General features: G+C 40.4%; 1 protein-coding gene across 1 annotated transcript; it reads right to left on the minus strand.

The window, feature by feature from the left end:
• Positions 1 to 305: 305 nt before the first annotated feature.
• Positions 306 to 18986, minus strand: plekho2 (pleckstrin homology domain containing, family O member 2). Its single transcript, XM_085165304.1, has 7 exons — positions 18633 to 18986; positions 12121 to 12270; positions 10402 to 10524; positions 8719 to 8823; positions 8518 to 8616; positions 4724 to 4996; positions 306 to 4634 (listed from the first exon to the last, which is right to left on the minus strand). Exons 1-7 carry the CDS (start codon positions 18639 to 18641, stop codon positions 3342 to 3344), a joined length of 2052 nt encoding a protein of 683 aa, XP_085021430.1. The 5' UTR covers positions 18642 to 18986; the 3' UTR covers positions 306 to 3341.
• Positions 18987 to 19773: the final 787 nt, after the last annotated feature.

The following is a 19773-nucleotide window of genomic DNA, read 5'->3' on the forward strand; positions in this document are numbered from 1 at the left end:
GCAGCAAGTGATGTAATTTAATGAAACACTTATTGTTTCATTAAATTTTTAATGATCAAATATACTTTAATTTTGCATTGGTTGACCATCACACCACATTAGCCAGTGTTTATTTCTAAAAAAGGGTTTTAAAAAATTGCTGTTGTGATGTTAACAAATTTTAACAGAGAAATTTCAACCCTGACCTCAGCAGGATGATTATATCAGGCTACAGTGTAACAGAAAGGAAGCTACAGTGCAGCATATGTAACACTGTTGATAAATGCTTCAAATGGTTTGTAAGACTGAAGACATAACAACAAAAGTAAATCATTTATCTTTATTTAAGCAATAGCAAACTTTATCAAAGAGTACAAAACTTCAGTCGATCTACTGTTATGAAAATATGCTTACATATTCTGGAGGACACAAAAATTACATTTCTACCACTAGAAAAACTCGGTAGATTCTTCATTAATAATCAGTTCAACATTCAGACAGGGGAGGATGATGCACATACCCCCATACAAAAGACAAGTATTAGAGAATATAATAGGCATTAGTGAGAGCTGCTCTAAGTGCGTTTCTGTGCAATATACAGTACATTAATGAAATTATATTACTAATGATAAAAACCCTGTAAAAATATTCCTTTATTTGCTTCATCAATGTTAAGAGTCTGAACAGATCCTTACCTACGCTGTACATCTTCACCTTCACCAGTGACAAACACCATACAGGCGGTGATTAAAGTATCATTTCTCTAATAGCAACAAAAACTTCCCAATGAAAAGGAGAAAAAAGCTTCTGAGGTTCACAAATGATTAGAAATGCTTTCAGGCATTAACAGAAGTGCTTATTTGTAGCTGTATATATTTAACCTCTATTTATATATTATATATTTAACCTCTTAGGACCTGGCGTCCACATATGTGGGCATCACATTTTGGGTTGTCTAGACCAAAATACTAAATCTTGCTCTACAAGGGCCTGATATCCACGTACGAGGACGTCATCCTCCCACTGTTCTATCGAAATTTAAAACGAATGTCCTCATATGTGGATCTCAGTTTCCTAAGAAACAAAAATCAGGTAAAAAAAAAAAAGAAATCAGGTAATTCTTTGTTTTTACATTCATCAGGTCCCAATGACCCCAGATAGCAAAGAGAAATTAAAAATGCTGTCATGAAAGAGTTCGGGTCTTAGGAGGCTCAAGTACTGATTCATCGATACTTTGTTAGTCCTCACAGCTCAGGTGAACAGAACCTTCAAAGACCTGCTGTGTATCAACACTTCTCCTGTATTTGAAACATTGATCCGTCTAGAAGAGCTCACAACATAAGAGATGACTAAAGCCAGACGCTATGCTTCCAGTTTTATTTACATAAATCCCTTTGGATAGCAAGAAAATTACCTTAAGAAACATTAAAGGTGTTAAGGCACACCGACAAATCTGTGCGTAGCAAGAGTTCACACACAAATCCATGATTGATCAATATTTTTGTACCTGAATTTATTTGCACTGTAGAAACAAATGAAGAAGTACCATGTGTACAAACCAACACAAATGGCTGCCGAAGGACATTTAACCTCTATAAAACGAATACTACTACAACTAAAGCTACTATTAATAGTATTAAGAATTGTTCTCATTGTTATTATTGTTATTATTATTGTTGTTGTTGCTTTCATGTAATATTAACAGTTTTACAAAACACAACATGCTCAGTTACAATTAAATAAAAAAAGTAAATTGTATGCAAAGAAAACAAAATACTAAATTGAAACATTTATTCCAGTATTTCTTTGATCTTTTTTGTCTTTTATCAGTTTATCCTCCCTAAAATTATCTTATTGTTCATTAAAAAAAGACTTCTATCACTGGCAGTCTAATTTTTTTGTTTGTTCATAGAGTGAGTTTTGTCATGTGGAGACTTTCCAGCTGCTTTTTCTTATACTCTGTCTTTTTACATCAGTTTCTTTTTTTACTTGAGTCACAGTGAGTGTGTCTCTCCCTTAGCGGTGCAGGCTGCTGTCTCACGACATTACTGCATTTTCCACTTCACCTCCAGGTAAACTAATTTATTTATACAAGGAAATGGAGGAGTGGCTGTATGTTTTATGCATATTGCACACGGCAAGCATGAGCGTGTTGATTTAGAGTCTGATTTACTACCAAAAGTAAATCATTTATCAAACACGTGCGAGGACAAAATTAGCCAGTGCATTTGTTGCTTAGGGTGAGACTGTTCCCACGCACATATTAGTAATGAGGGCCATTATTTTGTATCTACAAAAGAAAACACAGTAGTAAAAAAAATATACAGTAACACATTACTTTTCCGCTGCAGAAAAACATCCATTAGAAATAATTCCACAAAAAGTTCCACGTGCAGCAAAACCATCGACAATAACACAGTTTTGTCCATCAGACTGTTCCAGCCATTCATTCAAACCATCTTTAATACTGTTGCACACCACAGCGCGTTTAAACAGCATAACGCTCAAAAACTCTCTGATCTTTACCTTAAAAGCACTTTGGGGTGACTGTTGTGATTTTCTATATACAGTACTGTGCAAAAGTGTTAGGCAGGTGTGAAAAACTGTTATAAAGAACGCTTTCAGAAATATAAAAGACTGTTTATTGAACCCAAATGTATTCTGCAGCAGGACAGCAACCCAAACACACAGCCACAGTCATTAAGAACCATCTTCTGCGTAAAGAACAAGACTGGAAGTGATGCTCTGGCCCCCACAGAGCCCTGATCCCAACATCATTGAGTGTGTCCAGACACACTCAATGATGTTGGGATTACAGGAAGAGACAGAAGGATGTGAGGAAGCCTGCATCCACAGATCTGTGGTTAGTCCCCCAAGATGTTTGGAACAACCTACCAGCCGAGTTCCTTCAAAAACTCTGTGCAAGTGTACCTGGAAGAATTGATGCTGCTTTGAAGGCAAAGGGTGGTCACACCAAATACTGACTAGATGTAGATTTCTCTTTTGTTCCTTCACATTTTGTTAACTGATGAAAATAAACGATTAACACTTCCATTTTTGAAAGCATTCTTTGTTTATAGCATTTTTCCTCACCTGCCTAAAACTTGTGCACAGTACTGTAAATAAAATTGAACTGAATTGAATCCAATACAGTGTCCAGGTCAGGCCTGCACACCAGTGATCATAGAGTGAATGAGCTCATCATAAACGACCATCTTCGATGATAGAGAAATCCACTGTCCCTTCACTTTTAGGCAAATTGTATTTAGAGGGGCCTTTTTACATGTTCCATGATATGACTGCACTATCACTGTCTAGGTAAAGGGTTTATCAGTTGGTCAGTTTCAGTCAGTGTGTGACGTTCACCAACTCTTCCTTTTGCTTCCGTTTGTCGCACATTTCAGTTTCTTGACCTCCCTGAGGACGTGGTCCGCCTTCTTCAGCTTCTCCATGGCCTCAGCCAGCAGATCCCCCGGTACATCCTCCTCTTCACTTCCATGGTCCTGGGACACTTTGCTCAAGAGCTTGCTCGTCTTTTCCATCTCTAGAGCCACTTCAGTCTCAAGTTTAATGACATCATCGCTAGAACCCCCAGCGCTTACAGCTCCACCTCTGCTAGACTCTTTCATCTGATTACAGACATCCGATTCAGACAGCAGATTCCCAATTGAGGCTGACCTGCCCTTGGCTGAGGGCTTGAGAGGAGGGATGGGTTTTATGTTCTTGGAGCTAACCTGAGGCACTGTTGTGACCTGTGCTGGTCTTAAAATAACCGATATCTGAATGCTGTCCTCACTAGCATCCACCACATCCAAAGCAGAATGGCTCCCCCTGAGTGCAGCTGTAGCAGCTACCAATGTGTCTTGACTTCCAGAGCCTTCACTCCCATCATCCGAGTGCTGACCACTGTCTACAGATTTCTCATCTTGCTTTTTTTTCTCCCCGGACAAGTGATAAAGCAGTGGACTCAGGGTAAGGGTTTCAGTGGTTGAGTCGTTCAAAGAGGGAACTTCGCTCTCGGCCAGTGCGTCTTTTGAATCGACAGAATTGACTGAGGCAGTGTTGTCGGGTCCCTCTTTAGGATCACTCTTAGCCGAGGTGCTCTCTATCCGCTGTATGTCAGGCTCGCCACATTCATCAGGCTTTTTGTTGAATTTTGGATGGGAACTTGGACTCTTTCTCAGTGACTCTGTGGGTATTTGTTCCCCACAGTCAGATACCATCTTTGTGTTGCTGCTAACTGTTTCTTCTGTGCAATGACTCTCGTGTTTATCATCTTTCACATCAGGTGACGTTTCTTTAGCAATCAGCTGCACTGCCTCATCTGTTTCTGTTTCTATAGTCTCCTTCCTACTGTCATCTTCCTTCTCATTATCCTCATTACTAATGCCTTCAACCTGCTGGTCTGTCTCAGAGCCAGAATGGGAGGGCTTCTTCTCCTTGGATGGAGGCATAGGAGGGTGAGAGTGTGGCTTGGACTGTAAAGCATCAACATTGCTCACAGAGCTGGGTTTATTGGGAGGCATTGGTGGTGGAGCTGCCTTTTTACTGGCATCAGAATTCGTTTCAGAAATCTTCTCATGTTTTGCCTCTTCTGTAGTTTCTTCAACAGGTGAAGCGCAGGGTTTTGCTTCTTTCGATGGGGGCATTGGTACCTTCAAATATTACAGCAATTATAGCAAGGCCATGATATCCAAACACAAAGACATGCACAAATGTTACAACATTTCACAATTTGACATACCTTTTTCTCTGAACCATCATTCTTCTGAGGTTCATCTTCAAGTGCTGTGCTGGGTTTAGCCTCCTTGATAGGCGGCATTGGAGGTTTGATGACCTTTTTTTGGGGACTGACGTCTGGATCTGGCTGAGCTTCCTCCTCGGTAATTGACACCAACTGTTTCTCTTTGGAGGTCTCACTGCCATCAACATTGGCATAATGTGCTCCATTAGGCATTACGGCATCTTCAAGGTCAAGATCCAAGCGCAGGATTCCATCAGATGACACATCAGCTACCTAGAAGAAAAGTATACGATTAAATGACACAGAGCACACGGACAGGAAAGAACTGAGTAGAGTTCACCTAAGCGTGAAGCTCAGGAAATTTAAGGAACCTACGGGAACGAGATCAAGGCCAAACTAGAAAAGAGCAGTACCAAGGATTTGTGGAGTAGTGCAGATTAAATCAGTAGGTTCAAGGTGAGAGACAAGCAGCAGGCAAATAAGCTAAAAGTTTCTTTATGAGAATCTGTTTACAACCCTCTGCTGCCTCCTCCATCACACACCCTTGCCTTCACAGGCCATCACTACCCTCACTGGGTTTGCTATTCTCCTTTCACCCCATGTGAACTCTGTGAATTAGACTCCACCCCCTTATCTGATAAACAGTCCCTGCTTGATTGTGATAGCGGACACAGCAGTATTCTTGGGACCTGCTAGCCAACACGTTTGAGTGTCAAACAGGAGAATACACCAGTGTTTCAGATAACATTCACCTCATGGAGGAAGCTGTACTGCAGAATGTTGTTGTTCAATTTGAGAACTATTTGCCATATCGTACGAGATCATCCACATGCATAAACTAAGATTTACAAATGCTTACAGTGATTTGTGTCTAACTTTAATCATTTTGGGGCAGATTTCAGCACTCTTTGTTGCACCTTCTTGTCAGAATGGTCTCCACTACACAATAATAAACAGAAGTCAGCACAGCTGCACCAAAACCATGCTGCTTCAACCTCATTATTAAAACAAACAAACAAAACAAACAAACAAAAACAGCTGTTGATGGCCTCATGAGATATGCAATCATGATGCAATCATCTTCATGATGCAGAGACCTTACTTTCATTTAGAATAGAATAGAAAAAAGTAGAAAAGCCCACAAACAAACAGCAACTGAACGCTGTAGTAAAGGCCTGCAGAGCATTAAAAAGGAGGAAACCAGCATCTGGTGATGAGTTTACGACTTCAGGCTGTCATTGCCAGCAAAGGGTTTGCAGCCAAGTATGAGAAATGAACATTTTATTTTCAGTTAGCTAATTTTTCCAATTACTTTTGAGCCCCTGGAATGAATATGTTGTCTTAAAAATGCTTTAGTTCTTCACATTTTGATGCAATCTTTTTGTTTAACCTGCTGAATTAAAGCTGGAAGTCTGAACTTCAATTGTATCTCTTTCACTTAAAATTCATTGTGGTAAAAATGTCTTTTAAATTATTATTGTAATGAGGGCATAAATCAGAGGCAAGCTTTAGGAAAAGCAGTACACAAATTACTTTTTGACTCAGTCTTGTAGACATCCAGAGTTTCAGGAAACAAATTCATCAACACGTCATCAATGCCAGTCAAGTAATAAAATTGTAGGCCAACAAACTGATCTTAAAACTAAGGATATTTCCTTTATTTTCACTTTTTTAGTTCACAGATCGAGATTCAACCCAGAACCAGGAAATGGAGAGGATTATGGGTTATGGGTCTGGATCCGTTCATAGTGGCTTATTTTGTTCTGGGATGATCTGTTAAAAAACGTCATCCTTCCAAAACTGTCCTGAAACATGTCAAATCTAGATGACCAGATGCACAACTCTATAAAAGCCAAGGCATTTGTGACATGTTTGCCTTTTTCTGAGAAAATTACATTCAAAAAACCTTTTTTTAGTTAAATGTGAAACTATCAGTGAAGGCTGACATCAGATCAAATCATAAATACTCACACTGGGAACATTAAAGTTTTTCTGATCTCAAACATTTAATTTAATAATGGCAGAAACAATTGAATTCTTTATTATTGTAATTATAGAAAAAATGAAATGTTCATAAGTGCAGAAAAACTTTTATTGACTAAATCTGAGCAGAGGGTGGATCCACCTCGTGTCTGTTGCTCTCACAGGTCCATCAGTAAACTGTCTAATCTGTTCCTTCACACCTTTTCTCTTATATACATTATGTACATTTTGAATAAATACATTTAAAATGAATGTAAAATTAGGATTCAGCTTCATCTAATGAAAGTTCAAGCTGGCTGAATGATGATCGTGGATATAATAAAATTATACATATTATGTCTGTGATGATGACAAAGCTGATTAAAATGACTCTTTTTATATCGTGGTAAGCACTGAAACTTGTTCATATTCCTTAGATCACATGACCTTAAAACTCACTTTTTGTTTACATGTTGCCATGGTGAATGATAATCACACTTAACTCATGCTTAACATCCTCGGAGCTAACTGAACTTGCTCTGATTGGCTGTTTTGGAACAGGAAACAGGTGTTTTGCCAATGTCAGAATTAGTAGAGATTGACAGACCACGTGACTTTCGCGCATTGCATGCCGGGAACTCGTGGCAAAACAATCCAAGTACCGCATCAAATGCAAGCATTTGCAGCACCGCAAAACGTTCTTTCTCCAGTTCCAATAAATTCTTGGTTTTTCTTTGCCCCCAAAAAAGTTATGTACAAAACGAAGGAGAACAATGCCGGTCCGTACAAAGACAGACTTGATGAAAAGTCAAAGAAAAGATACGAGGAAAAAATCAAAGGAGTGAAAGGGTTAGACCCTTACGAGCACACAGAGTGGACAAAAGACGTTAGCGTGCTGCCCAACTTTCACCACGCTCATATTTATAATTATACGGTTCTTGGAGTGAGTGCATACACTCATGAAGTTTAGTAACTTCAGGTCACTGCAACAAGCCCAGGTACCGTTTAATGACGGATGGGTACAGGACCATGAAATGCACCGTGTAGAACGAAAGACCATCGTACGTATCATCAGTTTACCAGTCTCACAAATCGTCTTCATAAATACACATTCGTTAACCGTTTATTAATAGGACCTTTGAGCTCAACGGTAATTAATTAGTAGTGGAAATAATTTCTGGTTCGCATCACAGAAATGTAGCAGTGACAATAATATTGTATGCTATTATAATATAATAACAATCTGTTATTATTATCAGAGGGTGATACGTTGCTCTTACTCTCAGACATGGCTGGGCTTGTGTTATTGTTGCACAAGCAATGACATTGTGACAATATAAGTAAAATTGATATTGTGAAAAATTTATAATATTATCACAGGCATTATTATATGGCACAGCTGCAGTCAAAGCCCCCTACTACCATAAATGTTCAATATGATATCAAATCTAAATAAAATCTATCTAAAACCACAGTGACTCACTATTCTAACTCACTGCGGTTGGCAGCTTATTTTTGATGTACTGGGCCCAAACAAATAGCATTTCTATTAGAATATAGCATCCAGTGGTATACAGCATGGACATTTTTGATTTTAAATAGCAGGTAAATCCCGGCGTTACTAATCACATTCATTCTGGCTCTGCACCTTAACACAACACAACCTTAGTAATGTAGTTACGTTGATTAATTACGATGTGGGTTTCATGTCAGTTAATACAAATGAATCAAAGACCCAGGTAACCACGGAAGCAAAGTTTGTATTAAGAGCCAATTAAAACAAAAGACACGTTACAACAATACTACAAGCACTATTTCAATTTGACACGCACCTCTTTCATGTGTATCCTGGTCGGTGGACGCCGGTTGCGGTTCCCTTTGGGTCTTGTTCGAGTAACGTGCTCTAAGTTGCTGCTTTGATCAATCTTCACCTGTGAAAATAAGAAATAATTTGAGTTTTAAAACTACATGCTTATTAAAACCGAGACAAAGACAAGATTTAAGATAAATTTATGGCTGTATCGCATGTTTACCTCATCAAAGATTTTATTCTTTGCTCGATTAATGCCATCACTGAGGGCTTTAATCCAAGCCTCCTTGTCCTCCACTGTCTGAGCCTGGAATTTAACATCATGGACCTGTGAATGAATGAAGCAGACAATAGTCAACTCAAACTAAGGTGGATAATCGAACAGAAGATCTGCGACACAATAACAGGAGTATTGACAGTTTTTTTCTTCTATTTATAAAAACTGTGCTCATTATTGTGTTTTTTAAGAATAAGAAATAATCTATTTAGGCCACAGGCCCTTACGTATGAATTCTGGTTGTGCTTACTGACCATGAACCGATTTTATGTGGTACATGGCGCTCAAAAATCTGTCAAAAAATGTTTTAGTACGACTTTGCTAAGCTACGAAGCCGCACCGCCTGATGGATTGTTGGAGCATTACGTCAGGAGCCTCACGGAGTCATCTGGGTCCTAAACTCTGTCAGCTTCTGTCTAAAAACTTCTTTCATCTTTAATAAAATGATCAGCGTTGCTGCTTTACCAGGTGTAACAATTAAGTTTAACATCAAGGCATCCATGAAAATAGAATTTATTAAATTTAACGGAGTTAGCAGTTAGCAGGAAGTTAGCTCGCTAGCTTCCACCTAAACATGATATAGCATGTTCTGACTGAGAGATTTCTGAAAAAATTCAAACGTACAGTTCTGCTATCACTTCCAACATAAATGAAGACAGAAAACTAAACAACAGTGAGTTTGTAAGGTTACTGAAGTTGGGCTAGCTGGTAGATAATGATGTGCTATGTGATTGCTAGCGACACAGCTATGTTAGCATAACATTAGCACAGTGAAGCTGGAGGATGAACGCTAACTTTTTTCCACTCGATGAAAGTTAACGTGAGGGTTCCCGATGGTTAGAGACAAATGCAACTGCATGGCAGGATGCTGTAAACGGACCAAACTTCAGTCAGGAGAACAACTGAGATAATCCATCCACAATACGAGGTTAGTCATTAATATACTGCAACAACATGGGAACAGAGCAGCTGTGAGAGAATTCAACATTAATGAATGAATCAATGGTGCGAAAGTGGAGGAAGCAAGAAGAATGACTGAGTAAAGTTTGACTTATCGACTTATCTGTTTCGCTTAATGCGCCTTATAATCCGAAAAATACAGTAGGTCTTCCCCGAGCAGAGTTAATAAACATGTGTAGATCAGGAACTCCCAAAGGTTTTATTAGAAAATAGGAAATTTCCTGTAGGGAGTATGACTGTTGATGCTCGTCCTGTGACACTATGTCTGAGAACTGCGAAACACCAAAAACTACCTGCAGCCTCAACTGTCATTCCTCTCATCTGCCGGCTACCTTGATTTTCAGCCACTTATCACATTTGCCAGAGTCTAAGCTTGATATCATTTTCCTGTCATATTCCTTCATCATTTATCAAATCAGCCTTTGGAAAACTGGATGCAGCTTCCACCATATCACTCTGAGCCATTTGTGACAGCAGCGGTAACCGTGACCCGCTGTTCATTCGCATCACTGGCTGCAGGCTATTGCTCACCAGCATCGCTGCAACCAGCAGCACTAATCTGAGCCTGCTGCTTACCTGCACCACGATCTACAACATGTTCTTTGTGCAGGCAGAACAAATGTTTGTGACAGGGACAGAAAGAGATAGAGAGATAGACTCTTCTCTCACCTTATTTGTGGACTTTGCCGATCGTATGAGTATAAGTCTTTGCTTCTTCGTGAAGGGGCTCTTTAATTCATGACATTTGTCATAGTTTTCCAGGTCAAGCCTCTCCAAGCAGTTCTGTAGGTCCTGCAACACAAATGACTGATATTTGAAAATTTGTGTGTATAATTTAAGGATAAAGCCAACATCATTTTAGCTTATTATCTTATCAACAAGCAAGAGAGAAATTAGACCATCTACTTGATTATCTGATGTTAAATAAAAGTTAACAGCTGCAAGACTACAAGAATTAAATGGCAATATTGATATAAGTTCATATTTGACACAGGGTTCAGTGCTAGGACCAATTCTGTTTACATTATACATGCTTCCCCTAGGCAGCATCATTAGAAGACATAGCATACATTTTCACTGCTATGCAGATGACACCCAGCTCTATCTGTCCATGAAGCCAGATAACACACACCAATTAGTTAAACTGCAGGAATGTCTTAAAGACATAAAGACTTGGATGGCCACTAACTTTCTGCTTCTTAACTCAGATAAAACTGAGGTCATTGTACTCGGCACTGAAAAGCTTAGAAATGGTATCTAACCAGATTCTTACTCTGGATGGCATTACCTTGGCCTCCAGTAACACTGTGAGGAACCTTGGAGTCATTTTTGACCAGGATATGTCCTTCAACGCACATATTAAACAAATATGTAAGACTGCGTTCTTCCATTTGCGCAACATCTCTAAAATTAGAAATATCCTGTCTCAGAGTGACGCTGAAAAACTAGTTCATGCATTTATTACTTCCAGGCTGGACTACTGCAATTCATTATTATCAGGATGTCCAAAAAACTCCCTGAAAAGCCTTCAGTTAATCCAAAATGCTGGAGCAAGAGTACTGACAGGGACTAGAAAGAGAGAGCATATTTCTCCTGTTTTGGCTTCCCTTCATTGGCTTCCTGTTAAATCCAGAATTGAATTCAAAATCCTGCTCCTCACATACAAGGTCTTAAATAATCAGGCCCCATTTTATCTTAATGACCTTGTAGTACCATATCACCCTATTAGAGCACTTCGCTCTCGCTCTGCAGGCCTACTTGTTGTTCCTAGAGTATTTAAAAGTAGAATGGGAGGGAGAGCCTTCAGTTTTCAGGCCCCTCTTCTGTGGAACCAGCTTCCAGTTTGGATTCAGGAGACAGACACTATCTCTACTTTTAAGATTAGGCTTAAAACTTTCCTTTTTGCTAAAGCATATAGTTAGGGCTGGACCAGGTGACCCTGAATCCTCCCTTAGTTATGCTGCAATAGACGTAGGCTGCCGGGGGATTCCCATGATGCATTGAGTTTTTCCTTTCCAGTCACCTTTCTCACTCACTTTGTGTTAACAGACCTCTCTGTATTGAATCGTATCTGTTATTAATCTCTGTCTCTCTTCCACAGCATGTCTTTATCCTGTCTTCCTTCTCTCACCCCAACCGGTCGCAGCAGATGGCCCCGCCCCTCCCTGAGCCTGGTTCTGCCGGAGGTTTCTTCCTGTTAAAAGGGAGTTTTTCCTTCCCACTGTCGCCAAAGTGCTTGCTCATAGGGGGTCATATGATTGTTGGGCTTTTCTCTGTATCTATGAAGCGCCTTGAGGCGACATTTGTTGTGATTTGGCGCTATATAAATAAAATTGAATTGAATTGAATTGAATATTCTCACACCCGATATATTGAAACTTTATATACCTCATTTTCATACACCACAATCTCGGTCTTCTCCACCTGGATGTAGCGGTCTTTATAGCTTGCCAGCAGTCTGCCATAGCCCTTCTTCAACCAGCCGGCCTTACTCAGGAACTTAGGCTCTTTCTTGAGGGCTGGGTCTTCTTTTGCACCCTGTATTGATACAGAGGAAGGAAGTCACACTCACTACACACCAGCATACTTGCAGGATGCAGAGAATTATATTCACTTTCATTTTATCGCTGCTCTAAATGACGGTCGTACAATATACCTGTACGGAAAAGAACAGAGGTGTTGATGCTCTTCTGCACATTTTCACCAGCGTGGAATCCGAAATGATGAACAACTAAAGTGATTTATCAGCATGAGCACATATTAAAGGTTATATCAAGTAGTGTTACTGTCATTTGTCACCCACAGCCCACAGAAACTGTCAAGATGCTGAAGCCTGGATGTGTCAATGTGATAAAAGTGCTGTTTCTCCTCTGCGTCATCGATTCTGTCACTAGTTAGTAAACATAAACTGATATGTCTATCAGCTGCAACCAACCAATCACATGGTGTCACGTTCAATGACAGAAGATGGCTCTAAACATGTTTTTAAAACTTTATCTACTTATTTCTTAAATCCAACTTTTACATCTATGTCGGTTTTTGAGAGCAGGGCTCTCCTCGTATATCAGCGCCTGTGTGGTGATATCATCTGAGTTAGGGGTGGGGGAAAAATGGATACTATGTAGCATGGTGATATTTTGTTTGCTAATAATGTATGGATACAGGGACAGCAGAAATCGATATTTTGTTACAAAAAGGTTTTTGTGCTCTGACTTGAGAGCATGTTGATCCTTTTTCTGAGCAAGAATCCTGACATTCCTTCACTGTCCAAATGTGTTTAACTTGTTTATGGCAGCAATAAACATGACAGTTTACTTATTTTAATTTAAGACATGTTTTATTTTAATTAAGTTTAAAACTTTTTTATTTAATGTAAAATTATATTTTGTTTTAATTTACTTTCAAATTCTTCAGTTGCTGAAGGGGCTGCATAGTTTTCATAAACTGCATAGTTCAGAATAGCTATAATTGTACCAGATGGTTGATTCAGTTAAGTTGGACTAGACTGTAATACAAACCGTTCAGTTTGTCAACAATCAAACTGAAATGAGAGAAAGACTGAGTGTGAGACTTTGATATTAGAGAAAATGAATATTGATAAAGTTTAGCTTTATGTACAGAATCTGAATATCGCAAAATATTTTAAAAATTGCAATAATATCGTATCGTGAGTTGTATGGTGATTCCCACCTCTAATCTGAGTGGCAACAACTATCATCCAGGAGAATACTGCGGCAGCTTCCTGGATGAGCTCCTACAAGTGACGTCACAAAGGACACGCCAGTCGTTATTAAAGGCACAAGAGTTGTCAAACAACAGTGTGCAGTGCACCGAATTCGGATTATTCCAGGCAACTGAGTCATACCACTGAGGTTATCACCCTCACCAAGGAGGTTTTGTTTTTGGTAGCATTTGCGTGTCATTCTGAATGTTAACAGGATCGCTTTGACCTCTCCTGATAATGTTATATATCCCCAACCCCCGGGCCTCGGACCGGTACCGGTCTGTGAGTCGTTTGGTACCGGGCCGCGAGAGTTGAGGCTCAGGTGTGAAATGTATAGTTTTCAGGGTCTTTATCAGTTTTCAGCGTTATTTTGTTATCGTTTTTAATCATTTACTTGGTTTTCCTGGGTCTTTTCACGTGTGTTATGAATAAATTTTCTTTTTTTCGGTACCGGTACTAGTTTTATTTTGTTGTATTTATCCGCGACACCTTAAAGGCCGGTCCATGAAAATATTGTCGGGCATAAACCGGTCCGTGGTGCAAAAAAGGTTGGAGACCGCTGATATAGAGCTATATAGAAAATGTGTTTATTACTGCCATTGGTTGTATGGACATTTGGGAAATGACACTGGAAAATGGGAATCTAAATATCACATTATAGTTTGCATCCAATATCATATTTGACCTCTGACCTCACTTTTACATTTCACAGCTGCCTTTCTCTCACGTTGATACAGACGTATAACAGATTGTGAGAGCAGCTGAGAAGATCATTGGAGCCTCTCTTCCCTCCATCACAGACAGCTGGAGCACCCGCTGCATCCACACAGCCACCAGCATCGTGGAGGACCCCACGCAAACCTCACACACACTCTTCACTCTGCTGCAAGAGGTACACTCAGTGACTGGACTGACACACACACACTCACACACACCTTTATACACAAAGTGACTTTTGCACAATGCTCAGTCTTTTGCACATTTCTATTGCACTGTTGTGCCTGCACTGTCTTGTGTCTGTATCATTCTGTTCTGTTGGCTGTTGCACTGCCATTGTTTTGGTTTTTTGCACATTGCACTTTACGTGTTGTTTGTCTGTTATATGTCATTTGTAGCACCAAGCTCTTGGAGGAATGTTGTCTCTTTCACTGTGTACTGGACAGTTCTTAAGTGAGACTGCTTGCAGACGTGCAGACCTTTAACATCTGCTGTCAGGTGTCTTCCTATACAGATGCTGAGACAATACCAGCGCTAAAAACTGTGTAATCTCCAGTGTGAGGAAGAAACTATGGGTCATTATGTGATATTTAAGTCATTTAAGACATCGATTGGTTGAGTTGTAGATAAGTAGACGGCTGATTTGACCACAGACTGTGGTGAAATTAGCAACTACTGCAAACTCAAAAATAAAACCTGCTGGTGTACGTAAAGTGAAATACCTCAACGCTGCTGTCACTTTGCTGTTAACTTCCTCTATGGCTGGTTTGTTCTGGCTTTAGAAACCTGTGTGCTGTTGCTCATGCTTTGGGTATTACACAGCAACACGGTGCAGAACTCATGGATCAGCTGTGGTCTGGCACCGTGCAGCTTTCTAAGTCGGAAATGATATCCAACCCATCCATTCCTATTCAATCCCATGCTGGAAATGCCAATATTTTTGAATGAGGAGCCTTGTGATAAATCGAATCCTAGTTTTTAAGCCAATTTTTAAGGTGCTTCTGAACGTAGAGTGCAGGTAGATAATGTTTAAATACTGCTGAGCAACATTTTATTCATGGAAATGTTTGGTCAGTTTAAACCGTGATCCTCTTCCAACTGCAAACCTTATTTCTTATTATGGGTTAGGCTAAGTGGGAGCACTCTTAAGCACTTTTACTGTAACTCAGAGTATCTCTTACCTTAGTGAAGAGCACCGCAGCAGCAAATGAAGGGTAAAAGGGCAAAAATGAAAAGCTAGCTTTCAAAATAAAGTGATAGCACAACTAGAATAGTGAGTGGTGCTCCTGGATGGAATTACTGTGTAGGGCTGATCAAACCCTTGGAACACAGAAAGGTTTCCATTACTCAAGCCTGAGCCGATGCTGCAGCTCTGCACTATGATATCAGATGGTAACTTACAAGGTTCCAATTTTGGACTTAAACAGGAAGTCAGACGCGAAACAATGTTTTACCTAAAACTGCCCACACATGTTTGTGATCTATTACCTCTCCTATCTGTGGTGTTGTGGTTGCTGCAAAAATGGATCAACACCCACCTACCATCGCTCTGTTAAAAAAAACATGCAGGGATAAATTATAGTACAGTTACAAAGTGACAAGATACTAAGCAAAGGTATCTCATGCAAGTTGGGTGTTAGAAGAGGATTAGAAAACAGAGTGGGTGCTTTTGTGGAAGTGGTACTTTACGTTTAGAGTGTATCTGGCATTCATTCCCAGTTTAACTCACACTTTAACCCCCGATAGGCTGGAAGAAGACAGCAGGGTTAATTGTTTTTTGTTGTTTTTGGGGGTTTTTTTTGGGGGGGGGGCAGAACATATTGTTAGCAAGTCAGTTAGCCAGTCAGTACGAGTACCTACCACATGTCTGCCTAATCCACTACAAATACCTGAAGTTTAAAAAGGTGCAGCTTCACTGTCTAAGCCTTAGTAGGTTCCACACACAACTGTAGAGTGAATAACACTATCAGCAAAAATCAGTGTAGCACTATTATTCTATAAGTCAACTTATTGTATAAAATTGCAGTCCATTCTAGATTTAAACCTAATTTATAGGCCTACACACATATATATATATATATATATATATATATATATATATATATATATATATATATATATATATAACATATATGTATATATGACACCACAGACCACAGTGGTGTCCTAAAGTTTTGATAGCAACTGACCTCGCAAAAATTTCCACTTTGTGGTCCTTACTCTTTAGTAAGTGTTTGCAAAGCAGCGTCTCTCTTTACTTCTAGTGAAAACTGAGTCAACTTTCTATGGTAAAGAGCCACAAAACTCTGCAGAACAGCTCATATTCTGTAGGCCAACGAAGTAAAAGATGATGGGGACAACACCTTGCAGCCGTGACGGTCACACATAGCACATTAACACCCACAGTCTTGTGTTTATAATAAAGTGTCATGTATGCTATATTAGTGCACACAGTTCAGTAAAAGTAAAAAAGCATTACAAAATTACAAATGTATTTTTCATATTGAATACAGGGGATGAAAACTACTGAAATGCACTTTGGACTCACTGTTCTCCAAACAAAGATTAGCACAACCAAAAACACCAGTTCAGCAGCTCCTGTTATAGCATTTATCTGCCAGTACACTGGCTGTGTTTATGACTGTTAATGACTTACATATCATTGACACTCATAGTTATGAATCGGGGATCTTTTTTGTATACATCAGTGTCAGCTAGCTGCCACTCGTAGTATTAAATATTCCTTGCATTTTATTACAATTAAACTTACACAATATGAGATCCTTGATGTCCTGGTGTGTTTTGTGCTGGTGTTTTAAAAGAAGTTTATGCCCTGCTTGATATGGAAACAGCATATTGTCCATTGCTTACTATGAAAGGTGGACCCAAAGTATGATGGTGTGCAGACATGCATCCATTGTAGGGAAGAAAGTTTGACTGTGATGATGAGAGAGAGCTGTTTTCTGCCCGACAACAATGTGAGTTTCTTTTCTTTTCTCTGAAGAGGTCAGAGAGGAATGGAGAGAGGCGATTGGTCATCACAGAAGGGCTATGACGCTTTCTGGGTGCAAGTTTAAGAAAATAGGTGAGCAGGGAAGTGCAAATTAAAAATACAGAAACACAGTCACATGGCGGGACTCTCCAGGCACAAACATGCCCATGTACTCGTTTCAGTTCTGCTTTACATGCAGATCACAGAGTGACCTGCTAATGAGCTAGAGACAACCTTCAGTGAAGCTTTTAGTGAAGCTAGCCCACACAGTGAAAATGTAGGACTCAAATATCTTCTCACTGATCTCTGACACATTCTTCAATCTCCCAGCAGCTCTACTTCTATGGCGTCTTCCTCAGTGAACCTCAGCCAAGCTGGATGTGACGATCGCCACAGAGTCACACTGATTTTTTAAAGTGTATTAACTGATTTCACCGTCAGCACTGCAAATCCCAGACTGAACAGATTGGAAAAGAGAAGCTGCTGCTTTAATCGTGACGCTGTAGACTGAAGGTAGAGAGCAGCTAACAAACAGCATACTTTTGATGAATCCCACTCAAAGGGCGTGGCACCACATGCATTAAGTGTGCACAACAAGTTCCTTACATACAGTAGTTGACATAGTATGTGTCTTTCTGACTTCCCTATTCTGCTAAACCGGCTTCCTCAAAATGCCTAAATGTAACTGAGGCATGCAGGTCATATACAGAATACTGTGACTGTGATGTTTTTGAATGAAAAGTGTTTTCAGCAGATGACCGGACTATCTGATCCTGAGACTGCGCCCGCAGGTTGTCATAAATCATAACGTACTAAGATAAGAGAGGCCCTCATTAACCAGTCTTAAAACTCAGAGAACTGCCAAACGTACACTTCAGCTACTTTGTTGCGTTTGATTCTATTCTGCCTTTTTATCCTGTTTGTGTAGCCGTGCGAGGCTCGGCATGTCCTGCTGCTGTCCTGCCACAACTAAGCAGGCAGCCAGTGATGAACCGCTAATCGTTTACCAGTTTCTCTCTGAAAGGCTCCACTTTTTCTCTATGCGCTCTATTAACGCGGTCAGTTTGTGGGTGGAATTAGCCGCCCTGCCCTGGCTGTGGTCCTTCCACCCTGACTCTGTGCTGGAAGGACCAGATTCCGTGGATCGGTGACGTGGAGACAGGTGAGCAGGTGTTTCCAGCCCCAGAACGTTTTCACTGCAGTTGACTGAAGCAGGCAAGCCCGTCTGCTGGAAACGTCACCTACAACTTGTTGCTTCGCATGACTCTTCCAGGAAAAAGTGCTCCAGCTTCACACTGCCAGCACTCTTCGGGCCTCAGAAGCTGATCGCGCCTTTGCAAAGTACATTATTCTACCGTCACGGGGTGCTTTGATTCACCGCTTCTGTCAAAAGTGGTGAAACTGTCACAAAACAAAAGCACAACCAGGGCGGGCAGCACACGCAGTAAGACTCAAGGGACTACTCACATCTTCCATGATAAAGACTGGGCTCCGTTATGTGGCTGCTGACTAGCCCAGAATCACTCGACGTCGCCCTTTCTCACCAAAAACGCTTGAGTTGTCGCCTGCGGGCCGGCAGCTGACACATTTCCAGCGCACACGTTAATGAGCGAAAATAAGGAAATAGTCCGTTTATGACACGGAGGGTCGGCCCGTTTTCCTTTTTTTCTGACAGAAAAAGTTCGAAGAAAAAAAAAAGTAGTTTCCGGTTGAAGTCCCTTTACACTCTTGAACTGAAAAATCTGCAAGGAGGAGCAACGCGAGCAGCCTGCGTGTGTGCGCGTGCAGCAGCCACGCATCCTCGCAGCACGCTTGCGTTAAAGTGGACATCTGCGTCTGCGGCCCCGCGTCTGCGTCTGCAGCGGACCGACGAGACCCGCAGCTGCAGCTGCAGCATCCTCTGACAAGCAGACTCACAGCTCGGCCATCACTGCGTGGATGAAACCGCAGGAAACTTTTCCACTGTTTGGCAGACAGCGGGAGGGGGAGGGGCTTGTTGTTTGTTTGTTTACTTTCTTTTCAAAGTTGTTGTACATAATAACTAACATCACAGTGCTGCGACCTAGCATGTTCGCTATAGTCACTACTTCATTCACTCAGCACTTCCTGGTAGGTGTGGCTGTTCCTGTTGGTTTGTTTGAAATCTGTAGCACATCTTTCTAATCCACAATCGAAGTGGTCGCACAAACTCTGAAATAGAATGAAAATAAACAACGTATCACCCCAACAAAATATAAAGAAAGCAAAGGATTTAGTCATTTATTTAGTTATATTTCTTTTAAAAGACATTTTAAGAGTTTTCAGGGAGCAATACCTCAAATGAGGCCAGTGTAGTAAAAAAAAGTTTTGATGCCAGCTACATCCTTGGAAAAGGTGTGTAATTCCAAAGACGGAGAAAAACAGTCAGTCAATTGTAGTTAATTGGCAACAGGTCAGTAAAAAGAACTGGTATAAAACAGACTGTTGAGACCTGCACACTTCCTCTTGCCCCGTGGTAGCTGGGAAAGGCTGATAAGGATAAGTGAAAGAGAGTGGATATATTTTTATTTCTTCTAGAGTGTGGGGGGACAACGAGCTCTACAAGGTGACCCTAACCATGTTTAAAGAG

The sequence above is a fragment of the Neolamprologus multifasciatus genome, chromosome 1 (assembly GCF_963576455.1).
Source record: "Neolamprologus multifasciatus chromosome 1, fNeoMul1.2, whole genome shotgun sequence".
NCBI lineage: Eukaryota > Metazoa > Chordata > Actinopteri > Cichliformes > Cichlidae > Neolamprologus > Neolamprologus multifasciatus.